Below are 13,141 nucleotides of genomic sequence, written 5' to 3'. Positions count from 1 at the left end.
AATGAAAAAATAAATAAATAAATAAATAAATAAGCACTAATCATCCATCCTCAGTTCATCCATTTTCCTCTACAGCATCAACTTTGACAATTCTACGTCCCAAACACAATGCTTTCACTTCTCCCCAGTTCTTATTAACACTCAGGTCCAAACTTGCATGGTTACTGCAGTTCCACTGTTCTCCATGGCTCTACTTTCATGCCTTTCCAATTCGCACAGCATTTAGCATAGAGCACCTATGCTCTATGAACATCAGACCTTGTTCTTCATCTTCAACCTTATCAAATGCACTGCTATGACTTACAAGACCTATATTGGCTGCTGTCTACCTCCTATCTCTTCTCTCACTGCACTAATGACATGACTACTGTTGTTCCTCACACATGTAAGGTATATTCTCACCTTAGGGATCTATATGATGTGTTCTGTTACTGAATTACTCTATCTATAGATGTTTTCATGGTTCTTTCAAATCATGTAAGTGCCAGTTCATATATTTTGTCTTCACACAGACATTTCCTGGCCAATCTATCCTATATGCCAAACTGTCACAATGCCCCTTTATTATTTTTTTTCAGAGCATTTATGGGATCCTATTTATAAATGTTTTCTGAGAACCATGATCTCAGTCTGAGGACATAACAGAAGGCCTCATCTGAAAGACACATATGCAAACACACACAGTAATCTACTACTTCTAAATAACTTAAAGGTTATTAAGAATCTAGTGATATTTGGTTATTAATTATAAGTAATCTGATACCAGCTATAAAAGCTAACATGTTTATTATTTTCACATTACAATAAATCAGATTTAAATAAATCATTTAAAAAATGAAACTGCATTATTAGAATTGTTTTAAATATTACCTCAGGAACGACTTCTTCTGAGGCAGAAAAGAAATATGTATATACAATTAATTCTGAAGCAGCATCTATGTATTTCTCCTGTGATGATATAAGCAGGAAAAGGTCGATTAAAATATTAATTAAAATCAAAATTCATTACTCATTAAATAATCAAAGCTATTTTATGTGGTAAGTAGCACCATCACAATTTTCTACTTCAGTGAAAAGATCAAATCAATTCTTTCTAAGGCAAAAGACCACTGTAACTAAGTGTAATGGTCTTCTTCAAAATAACACCAATAAAATATAAAGTTGATTCATATCAACTAATTTAAATTCAGGATAAAAATGAAAAATGATGATGGTGGTGATGACTACAGGAAAGATGTGTATCATACATACACATAAAATAAACTTAGAATAATGGTATTTTGCCTTTAAAAATTGACGTTCACACTGCGGTTTGTAGACTTAGACATAAAATATTGAAAAGCCATCTAAAATTTAAATAATTAGGTCAATGATATAAGAAATACTAAGAAAGCCAATGTCTCCCTACATATTTACTCACTCTGTTTCACAAGAGAAAATACCACAGAGGGAATACAACAAAGTGTTTTTATAATGAAGAGTACTGATTAAACTAAAATATTCCCAGTAAGAGTGGAGTAGTTTTGAGGTTTTGATGAGGTCTGAGCCATACAGAAAACTAAATTACAATTGTATGTTTGTTTTGAGAGCAAAAAAATAATTTCATACTTTCAAAGGTGATTCACCACCTATATAAACAAAAAATACAGGATGTCTCTTCTGCACGTGTTCAAACATTTGCTGACTTGGAAGTGGCCGGATTAGAGCCCTGTTTGAAAACAAAACAAATATGAGCTAAAGATAGCAGATATGCTGGCCAATCATATCTAAAATTATAAGGTTTTAAGTGTGTCATCAGATCTATATAACCCTAATAAAACTCCAGCCAATTATTACTATTATACCTGCATGTTAACAATTTACGTAGTACCCACAATTCAATCAGTTTTAAATACATCCCTTCAGAGAGTTTCATTTTGAAAATATTTTGATAGGTAAAAACAGAACTGTCATCCATTTATAGTCCTTGACTAAAAACAAAATGAGTCACATGAGAACTATTTTCCCCCTTTCAAAAGAACACTCTTAAAAACATATTGTAAAGTTTTATCCCAGGAGTAAACAGTATTTAAGAATATTTATACAGTATCTGTCAATTTAAATGCTATACAGTTTTTTTAGCATCCTATGGAGGTTGAAGCCCAAAAAGTACAAAAATTTATTATATTCAGAAAAATAAATAGTCTCTCATAAAGAGAAGACAGAAGTCAACAAGAGTTTCATTACACATTTCTCAAAAGCAAATATTTTCAGTCTAGAGTTAAAAAAAAAAACCCCAGAATATGCATTGTAAAAGCAAACATTTTCAAAATGCACAATTCTTAAGACACATTGCATCACTCTCCCCTAGCCTCTATTTTAGTACATAGTAATTAACTAGCAAATGATGCAACTCTAGAACTGACTCCTGAAATTTCACTTGCAATAGAGTCACCCCCAGTTACTTCAGGAGAGTCTTTTCTAGCTTAAACCACACTCATTGAAAATTGTTCAGACATGAAGACTAAGGGAGAGGTAAAATGTATACCCTAAAGCACTCCCCTCATATAATGTAAAGTTATCTCAACATTTATTTATCCACAAAGCATATAAAAATGAAACATTGAATCACCATGAAAAGATATAATAAATTACATTAGTAAGCATCATAAATTTTAAGATACAAATACCATTCTTAATGCTAGTTCAACAAATAATTTGAGAAAATATCCCAGACAACAAATCTACCCTGTCTTAATTTAAATCTATAAGCATATTTAGTCAAGCTCATCAATAGGTGCCTATGACTTTAAAGCCATTAGAGATGAATTCATCTTGTAAGTGTTCTTTCCACATAAACTTATTGCATTAAATAGTTGTAAGCACTGATTTTCTTTACATGTCTGCAACATACAGAATTCTTCTAAAACATAACATTCAAACCTATAAAAAATGTTTATAGAGAATTTATTTCCTTTGTCAGGAAAACCTCAGATATCTATAGTTCAATCATCTTTGGATTTTTAAGTCTGTCACTTTCTAAGCCAAAACTGCAAGAATATCTTACAGCTGTTATAAAGATGCATGTGATTATAAGGAAATGTATTTTAACCCTATCTAAAAAGCAATTTTAGCATCATAGACCAGGAATGAAACCCCAAGTCTACCAGAAAAATAATATTCTAGGCTTCTCTTAAAAATCTGAAATTAGGTAACAAAAAGTAAAAAGTTGACATAAACCAGGCACCACCAAAGCAAAATTATGAAAAAATGAAGATTCACCGAATTGCTACAGTGGTTCCCACTTTATTCAGTTTCACTTTCCATAGTTGTAGTTAACCATGCCAACTGTGCTCAGAAAATACTAAAAGAAAAGTCAAGTCAAGAATAAACAGTTCATGAGCTTCGACTAGTCTGCTGTCTGACTAGTGTGAGGAAACCTCATACCATCCACCTTCATCCTTCCCAGGGATGTACACCATTCATTCCTTTGTCCAGTGTAGGCGTGCTGCTCATGACGCCTGTCCACTAATCAGTCAGTGGCCCTCTAGTGGGTACTGCAATGCTAGTATTCCAGTAAACCTTTTTTTACTTAATAATGGTCCCATAGTGGAAATTTGGATATCAAAGAAAAGTCAGAAAGTATTTGCTTCTTTTAAATCAGAAGATGAAAGTACACTAAGATATTCTGAGAGAAAGACAGCACATTCATATAAATTTATTAATTACATTGTTATAATTGTTCTATTTTATTATTAGTTACTATTGTTAATTTCTTAACTGTACCTAATTTGAAAAGTAAGTGTTATAGACAAGTACGCATGTTTAGCAGAAAAACATAGCATATATAGGATTTAGTACTATAGCTTCAGGCGTCCATCAGGGGTTTTGAAATGTATCCTCTATGAATAAGGGAAGAACTGCTGTGTAAGCCATCAAAATTTTGAAAATGTACTAAAATTCACGGGGAAAAATTCTTCTAAACACAAAAGTAAATTTAAATGTGAGTTAACAAATACATAATACAAATTATGGCTTCTACTTGTTTCTTTAAAGCAACTCTTACAAATGCTACGTATCTTGTTTTCTCATAAATAGACAAATACATTTATTTAGGCAAGTCCCTAAAATATGTGTGTTCAATATGATCAACTAAAATATATCTAATTTTGAAATATTAGTATCATATACCAATGGCTTTTCCTAATATGAACTTACCCAGATACTCTGTGAGCAAACTCAATGATATCATCTTTAGTTCGTGGTCCTCTGTAATTATATGCCAAGTCTCCCTTTAATCTTAAAAATAAACAAAAAGGACAAGAACTTGAATTATCTTAACTGTTTCAACAACTGATAATTTTCTATGGAGCATAAATTTATAGTGCATAAAACACTAAATGCAGAGAAGTTCTACAAGAGGCATAACCATGCAAAGTAAAATACAGTGGAAAACTGGCTTCAGATCATCAGCAGCTCGAACGATATGGAAAAAAAGTTGCAATTTCCTAAAACTGCATGGAAATATTTTACTCTGTATCTGATAGTTGCATGTGACAGCTGGCTTCAGAAAAGTGAACAATCTACACATTCATGGCCAGCAGCTTCAAAGCACTCTACTTCTCACCAGCTTCTCTATCAAAAAGGACATAAAAAGACTGGAAATTAAGACTATTTTGGTAGAGGCAAAACAGTAGAAGCTACTCGATAAATGTGCCAATATTTGTCATAAACAGTGCACAAAAAACAACTCTTTAAAAAACTCTCCAAAAGCATGCAATGAATTATTGTGTATCTAATTAACTGAAAGTATACGAAAGAAAAATTAAGAAGCATAACAGAACACCTACAATTAAACAGAGAAGGATAATTTACTTCACACACAAAAAGAAGCTTAGTAAACACATTTAAAAAGTGGAGGAAGGAAGCAGGAAAACACCAAAACCAAGAAATAAATTACTCAATTTTTGAAAACTAATATTTTAAAATGCTGGAAAAAATATTATTTTATCATAAAAATAACTTTTAGGATAATTCATCAGTTCTCCCCATTACCAAAATAAGGGTAATGAGAACCATGGGAAATTTCAATTGCCATAAATACAGAGTAAGTCCTTTAGAATCACAACATCATTGCTTCCTACTTGTACACTCTATGAGACTTGATCAACACCTACATTACAATTAACATCCTTTCATTTCAACTTTCTTTGTTTCTTTTATTGCTAATGAAATACATCTATTTTAATTATACAAAACCTAAACCTGTAAGGAGACAGGATTTACAATGACAAACAATATATACTTTGACCTCCTTAAGAATAAGGTCCATTCACAATTTATGACTGTACACCTTTCCCTGCATAGTGCATGTCTCAGAGTAAGCACTCACAAATAACACAGTTACTTAAATAAGAAAACATAAAGTCCCTCTCCATTCACCACATACCTCATCTTAAAACAAAAACAAGCTAAACCCAAATTTTAATGCTCCAAGGAAATTATAAGAATATGTAAAATGTAAGCAGAGTGAACTAATAAAAATATACATATAAACATACAACACTCAACTTACAGCTTAATTGTTGGATAACCTCGAACTCCAAACTCTGAAGCAATGCCTTGATAAGAAAAAGAATAAATAATTCTAAATTTTTTTTAAATGAGAAACTAGGTAACAATGAGCCTTTTATTTAAAAATACACTTATACAAACCCATGTAAGTTGTCTTTAAGTGTTAAAAAAAGAAAATAAACTCACTTAGAAAAAAGAAAAAAGTGACATTTTTCACTCAAAACGACTGCTTAACCCATCCTATGGAGTGTACAAAATACTACGACAAAATAAAGAATAAATGCCAAAATCACACCTAAAATTTATCTCAAGAACTCACTGAAAAAGATATTCTGGTTAAAAAAAAAATACCAGTATATAAAGTACTCTCACTTGACTCCATTCCCATGACAAGTTATTTTTTTTCTGAGGGCTCATTCATTTCTCCAAAAAAAAAAAGCCTCTTGAGTCTTCAAAGAATGGCTGCATATTTTAAATTTAAAAACATAAACTGTTTTTGCAAAATTATTGCATTCAAGTATGACCAAAAAGCATCTTATCTAAATTTTTAATTTTCTGCTTTTATAATAACCTAGAACAATTCCAGTTAATATAAATATTCTGAAATCATCACATTAATTAAAATGAGAACACTGCTACAATGGAATCTTTTGAGAAGAAAAACAAAAATAAGTAAACATCAATAGACCATCAGCACTTTTAAAAGTACAGAAATCATTTAGGACAGGAAACAAGAAAAAAGTCTAGTTAATTGGCCATGAACAATATGAAACATTTAAAATTATCCTAGTACTATGAAAAGCATGTTACATTTATGCACATGATCTCTACCTATGTAACTTTTTTTATTTCCAGGACATTTGCTTACCACAGCTGGGGACAAGGAAACTACTCCAAGACTTAGCCTCTTGTTCTAAATAATTACTTTAGTAATCTTCATTAATCTTTAGTTTCTCATCACTCCTCCCCAAGTCATAAGAACAACAAATCAAATCTGTGGCAAAATAAATATAGCCCAAATTTCTCCAGTCTTCTTCATCAAATCTAGAGTTCCTTCCTTAGATAAATGAAGAGACTTGTTTGGAAGGGTCTGGACAATGCCCAACACTTGTTTTCACAAGAAGCACCAAAAACTCAGGTTCTGAAGATTTAGGTCCTGTCTGTGAATATTCATGTAAACTCAGGGAAATGACATAATGTATTTGTCACATTTCTATTTATGGATTAATCCAACTCAATATGACTGTGATTATCAAAACTAGATTCTTCAAAGCAAAAACACAGAAACGACTTGGGGGAGACTATGTCGGTAAACCCTGTTTTTAATGCAGCCCTACCCAAATTACAGAGGAAATAAATACTAGTTCTTATCATTTTCTACTAAGACTAATTAAAAACTGTCAAAACATAAAGAATATAATTGATTGGAAGAGCAAGTGATAGTCTACAAGTAAATCCCTTCATATAATTTATCTTAAAAGGAAGGGACAGGTGTGATGGTAAATACAGGCAATTCCAGTCACTCATGATGCAGAGACTGGAAGGATCATGGTTCAAGATCACCTCAGGGCAAAAAGTTAGGGAGACTTCCACCCTCCCCCTCCCCCCCAATGCCATCACAACCAACAATGTGAGTGGGAGACATAGGTAGGAAGATCACAATTGGAGGAAGATCACAATTGGAGGCTGATCCTGGGGGAAATAAGGAGACCTTATATGCAAAAAAATGGCTTGGGCATGGTTCAGGTGGTATAGTGCCGGGCTAGCAAGTGCAAGGTCCTGAGTACTGTCCAAAAAGAAAAACAAAAAATTGGCTGGCTGGGCATTGTGGTTACTTGGGAGGGAAAATCAGGAGAATCACAGCTCAAGGGTAGCCTAGGCAAAAGGTTAGCAAGGCCCCATCTCAACAAAAAAGAGCTGCCAGCACTATTTACAACAGCCAAGCTATGGAAACAGTCAAGATGTCCCACAACTAGTGAACAGATCAAGAAAATGTGGTATTTATACACAATGGAATTTTACTCAGCCACAAAGGAGTGAAATGTTGTCATTCACAGGTAAATGAACAAACTACAGAACATTATCTTAAGTGAAGTTAGCCAGGCTCAGAAGGCTAAAAATCAAATGTTCTTCCTCATATGTGGATTACAGACCCAAAACAAATGCAGCAATATTATTGGACATGGGTCACACACTAAGGGGAGAACACACACAGAGAAACAGGGAAAGAAAAGGAAATCTAAAACTCAATTATGGTTGATGTGCCCCCTGTAGAGGAGCAAATAAAGTAATCTTAAACAGGCAGAGGCCACTATGGGAAGAGGACTAGCAAGTAGTGAAAAGGTCTGGTAGAGAAGAACCAATGTGGGTTGCAATACACACATGGAAGCAATACTAGGAATCTCTCTGCATAGCTATCTTTATCCCAAATTAGCAAAAAATGCTGTCTTTCTTATTATTGCTTATGTTTTCTCTTCAAAAAAATCGAAGAACAAGAGGGCCCGGAATGGGGGGCGAGGAGATGGGGAAGGGGGTACAAACAATGTATATACATGTAAGTAAATGGAAAAACAATAACATAAAAGGAGAAAGGAAAAGAAAAAGACCTTCCATATTGGTGCACACCTGTTATGTCACATATGCAGGAGATCATAGACAGGAGAAACAGAACTAAAGCAGACCCAGGTAAAGAGCTAGACCTTAGGCTGGGGCGTGGCTCAAGTGGTAGAATGCCTGTTTATCAAGTATGAGGCCCTGAGTTCAAATCCCAGTATAAAAAATAAATTATGTATGCAGAAATCAAGTAAAGAAAATAAAGTCTGCAATCAATAGAAAATACAATGGTTATATCTCAGAGTCATGCTCTAGATCTCATAGTAGGTTACATAGCGAAAATCCCAGCTATACACAGATCCCTATCATTTAATTTCTCTGATCTCAATTTTCATATCTTTTTTTGGCAGTACTGGAGGTCAAACTCAGGTAAGAGCTCTACCGCTTAAGCCACGACCCAAGTAATAGGATATAAATTTAACTGACAATGATTCCTAAAAACTTCATTAGCCTTAGCTTTCCCTAGAGAAGAATGATGATGGTATAGCAAAAGACACAGACGCAAAAAGGTGGGCTTTAGGCACAGAATAAACCAGGGCAGGATTCCAAGTTCTTCACTTATTATCGATGCAACTTGATGAGTTTCTCAACTTCTGACTCTGCTTCCCTTGTGATGATACTACTAATGTTGCAGAGTTATGGGTGAGATTTCCAAATAAGGAAATATGTAGAAAATAATCTAACACATAGTCCGGCACTTAGAAGATTCATAAATCTTCCAAGTTCCTTCCTATTCTTAATCCTAACTACATCTGTTATGCAATTATCTGCTGAAACATTAGTGTATAGGTAATAATAAATTGTAACACGTATTATGCTTTATAACTGGCTTTAATATCTTTCAACTGCACCTCAAAACAATTTTGGTGTGGAGAAAAGTATTCTGGTAAAATAAATAAAACTTGGGAAAATCAGGCAACATGTTTGAGGGAAAATAGCAATTAGGCAGCAAAGCTGAAACCACTGAGCTTTTTGTTCTTTACTTTTCATATTAAAGAATGATTTATGTAAAAACCTGACATCAATTCCTACATAAGTAGAAGAACCTGTTTATAACACAAGTAACTTCCCATGAAGTTTTGTCATTTTAAATGTGCACAAAATAAAGTTCAACATGAGGCCACTAGTTCATTTGCTTCCTTCTTGAAGAAACTTGGAAGTACAGACAAGTGAGGATATGAATCAAGGTGATCTTGGATTCTAGGTCTAATTCTGTCTCTAACTTCAGTGTGTTAAGTCCTCCATCACTTCATCTTTAGTTACTTTCTGGGAGGGAGGAGGAGTTAGGCTCAACCTTTCAAGCCGTTTTGGCTGAAAAATACTATTTTTTTCACGGTACTTAATGTTACTATTTGTCCAACATGAAAATAGTACAAAATATAGTAGTGCCTCTCAGTTAAGGGGAGACATTTTTGGTTGACACAATGGGGGTGTGTGTTAGAAGTGAGGAGGGGGGGCCTGGTGGTAGCTAGTCAGTAGAGACAAGACATGAGCTAAAAAATCCTACTATCCCCTCAAAAGAGCAAAAAATTGGCTGGCTCAAAATGTTGATAATATAAGGTTGAGAAAAGTGAAACATAATCATTGATCCAAAAGACTTTACAATCTGCAAAATAAAATTAAATTGCAAATATAACCTGTAAAGAAGTAGTCAGAATAAGAATGGTATTGGCCACTTATGCATCAAAAAGAGGTAAACTATGCTCTTTACCATAAAATATATCACATTTAGGTTGAAGAGTAAACAGAATTCCAGTGGCTCCACAATAGAAGTCAGCATACTATTTCCGGGAGCATTATATCATCACTTAATTCTGAATGACAAGTAGCTGTAGTATTCATTCTTGGAGGAATATAAGCACAGAGGTGAAAATACATGTCTGAATTCACAGAGTGGAGAGTATGCAGCATTGTATGTAATCTTATGACAGTATTACTAATGAAAACTGCGTGGAAAACTTTTTCTATAATGCCAAACACACAGAGCAGAATAAATCATAATTCAAATTCCTGCAGATGAAAAGTTCTTGGATTGAGTCTGATGGCTTTTGCTTTTAACCATTATAATTACATGTTGAGAAATAAGCTATCATCAAAGAGTCTTTAACAGACATTTTCTACACTTGATCCCCTTGAATAATCTGATCTTACCCCAAAGCAAAATCCTTTAACTACCTATCCATCAAAATAACATTTTACGTTGTGGTTCTCCAACTCTAGTGTACACCAAAATCATCTTAGATGCACATTAAAGATACACTCTCATGACCTAATCTGAAAGACTTTCATTTGGTAGGGCTAGTGTAGGCCCTCCACTTTGTACTGACAATGAACTCCTAGGCAAGAGTAATGCAGCCAGTCAGTCAACAGACTATAAGCAGAGGAGATGGAAGAGGTACCTACAAACCAGCCGAATCTTTAAGATATAAGAAAAGGGTGAAGGAGGCTGAATGCAGTGGAAATATTACACTCCTGTATGAAAATGGAAAAATGAGACAAGTTGAAACTATTGTAGGAATGAAGGGAGGAAGGAACGAAGGAAAGAATGATGGAAGGGGGTGGATCCAACCATGATACACTGTAAGAACTTTTGTAAATGTTACAATGTACCCCCACTACAAAAATACTGTTAAAAAAAAAAGAGGAAAAGTTTAAGCAGGCATAAACAAAAAAACTGAGACAAAGAATACTGACAGATGGCCTGAAAAGAAATTAAATTCCTTTTAACCCATTTAACTCCAAATTCCACAGAACTGCCTGGTTTGAGCTATTTTCAGTTACTTAAGGCAACAATGAGAATTATAAGCCAAAAATCTATTTGTAATCTGTAAACAGTGATCTTCGATTATTTACCAACTTTTTTTTTAGATACTAGGAGGATATCTTTCCACAATACCTTGGATACTGTATGCATCACTAAAAAACTTACTTACATTCATTGGTTATGTGTTTGGATAATAATACAAGTTCCATGAGTGGCAATTTTTGTGTTCTGCTCACTGACAAATTACCGATGCTTATTATGTGCCCGACAGATCCTAGCATATGGTAAGCACACACTAAGTATCTGCTGAATGAATGAATGCTGATTCTATAACTTTTCCAAAAAAAGACAGATTTCTAAATTTTTCTTTTTTTTTTTGGCAAGGCTGGGGTTTGAACTCAGGGCTTCCCACTTGCAAAGTAGGTGCCTCCAGTCCATTTTGCTCTGGCTATTTTTGGAGATGAGGTCTTGAGAACTATTTGCCCAGGATGACCTCAAACTACAATCCTCCTGATCTCAGATTCACAGTAGCTAGGATTACAGGTGTGAGCCACCGTTGATTTTTTCAATGAATATGTTTGCATTATGCAAGTAGCCACAAGAATTCACAAGAACACAAAGTTATACAGCTGGGAGTAGAAGTTGGACAGTGGGAAGTGGAGAAGTTTCAGTATTCCATAACCAATGAGTATACTACATAAAGAAAGTATATAAAATATAGACACTGGTCCTAGGTGTATTTCATTCTCCTATCTCTTTTCCCAAAGCTAGATGGTTTACATAAGATAATGTCTTACATGCACAGCAGCCTCTATAGAATACTTTTTTGTATTAATTCAAAATAACATATTATACAATGCTAAGTGAACAAGAAATAAAATCTACAATAATGATGACATTAAGAAGCAAAACTTAAACTTCTGAATGGTTCGTGAAAAATGAAGTAAAAGTTGCTAAAAAATTAAAAAGCAAAAACCTGTATATGAATTCTAAAGACCTGTAAGCATTTCAAACACTTTCTTGTATAAGCTACTCAGGAAAAATATATTGGCTTGTTTGTTTTTTAATGCTGCTTGGTATTGAATACAGGGCCTTGTGCATGCTAGGCAGCACCTTACCACTGAACTACATTCCTGTCCCTTATTTAAATTGGCTATTCTCTCCTTAATCAGAGTGCTACTTTAATAGTGGTATTTGGGGAACTTAATTACTACTGAAAAATAAATTAGTGAATTAAATGCTACAATGAATTTTGACATAATATAAATTGCTAACTACTACTATTAACACTTTTACTAATTTATATGCACTATTGTTCTCAATGACTATTTTTTGGCAGAACTGGGGTTTGAACTCAGGGCTTCACACTTGCTAGGCAGGTGCTCTAATACTTGGGCCACTCTGTCAGTAGTTTTTTTGTGTTGGATACTTTTGAGATAGGGTCTCAGGACCCACTTGTCCTGGGCTGGTTTCGAACTGGTATCCTCCTGATCTCGGATTACTGAGTAGCTACAATCACAAGCATGAGCCACCAGTGCTCAGTTTCTCAGTAACTATTTCTAAGTGATCACGACAATTTTTAAAATTATATTTATTGGTTTGTTCATCTTTTCTTCTCTATTAGGCATACGCATTTATAGAATAGGCAAGATGTGTTTGGGTCTTTCTTGAAATTCTAGAGACCAGTATGGGGCTTCATAAACAGTTGTCAGAAAATAAATACTGCTCGAGTAAATACATGAATGAATGCATCCATGAATAAATGTGTGTATGGTTGTCTAACCAACATGGATAGATGCAAGAAATTATTTTCATGAGCGACCTTACTGAAAGCATAAACTTATTTCAAGAAATATCAACTCTTCCTTACCACAACATTTTGTCATTAATCTTTTGCCCTTCCAAAGTTTCAAAAATTTTTTTATGTCACTCAGTAATTCTAGTTCTAACTCAGCCACATTCTATTTCCCTGATTCACAAACATTAATAAGCCAAAACTATCAATTCAAGCAAGCTGATACCTTGAAAAAGCACACAAAATTAAACTTACCCTTCTTTTCCATTCAACATTAGTTTCACAGATCAGCAACTACACTGAAAACTTCGTAGCACTGTTTTCATGCTCTTTCTCTACACTACAGTGCCAGTCTATCTCAGCTGTGATTTCAGCCTTAAAAAGGTCTGTAACAATTCTTCAGCCATTCTACTGAC

General features: G+C 34.0%; 1 protein-coding gene across 3 annotated transcripts in view; it reads right to left on the bottom strand.

The window, feature by feature from the left end:
* Positions 1-13,141, bottom strand: part of Tmx3 (thioredoxin related transmembrane protein 3) — a 37,985-nt gene that overhangs the window by 18,626 nt on the left and 6,218 nt on the right. For 2 of the 3 annotated variants that reach the window (XM_074069665.1, XM_074069664.1), the window contains exons 5-8: positions 5,555-5,600; positions 4,198-4,278; positions 1,609-1,708; positions 871-948 (exon numbers count right to left, since the gene is read on the bottom strand). In XM_074069665.1, the coding sequence (XP_073925766.1) occupies positions 871-948; positions 1,609-1,708; positions 4,198-4,278; positions 5,555-5,600 (305 nt within the window). The remainder of the gene's footprint in view (positions 1-870; positions 949-1,608; positions 1,709-4,197; positions 4,279-5,554; positions 5,601-13,141) is intronic. The other variant, XM_020171124.2, reaches the window with a different exon arrangement.

This window comes from Castor canadensis, chromosome 4 (genome assembly GCF_047511655.1).
Source record: "Castor canadensis chromosome 4, mCasCan1.hap1v2, whole genome shotgun sequence".
In the NCBI taxonomy this organism is placed as follows: Eukaryota; Metazoa; Chordata; class Mammalia; order Rodentia; family Castoridae; genus Castor; species Castor canadensis.
Note: the sequence above shows the minus strand (reverse complement) of the source record. Positions and strands in the feature narration are given on the sequence as shown.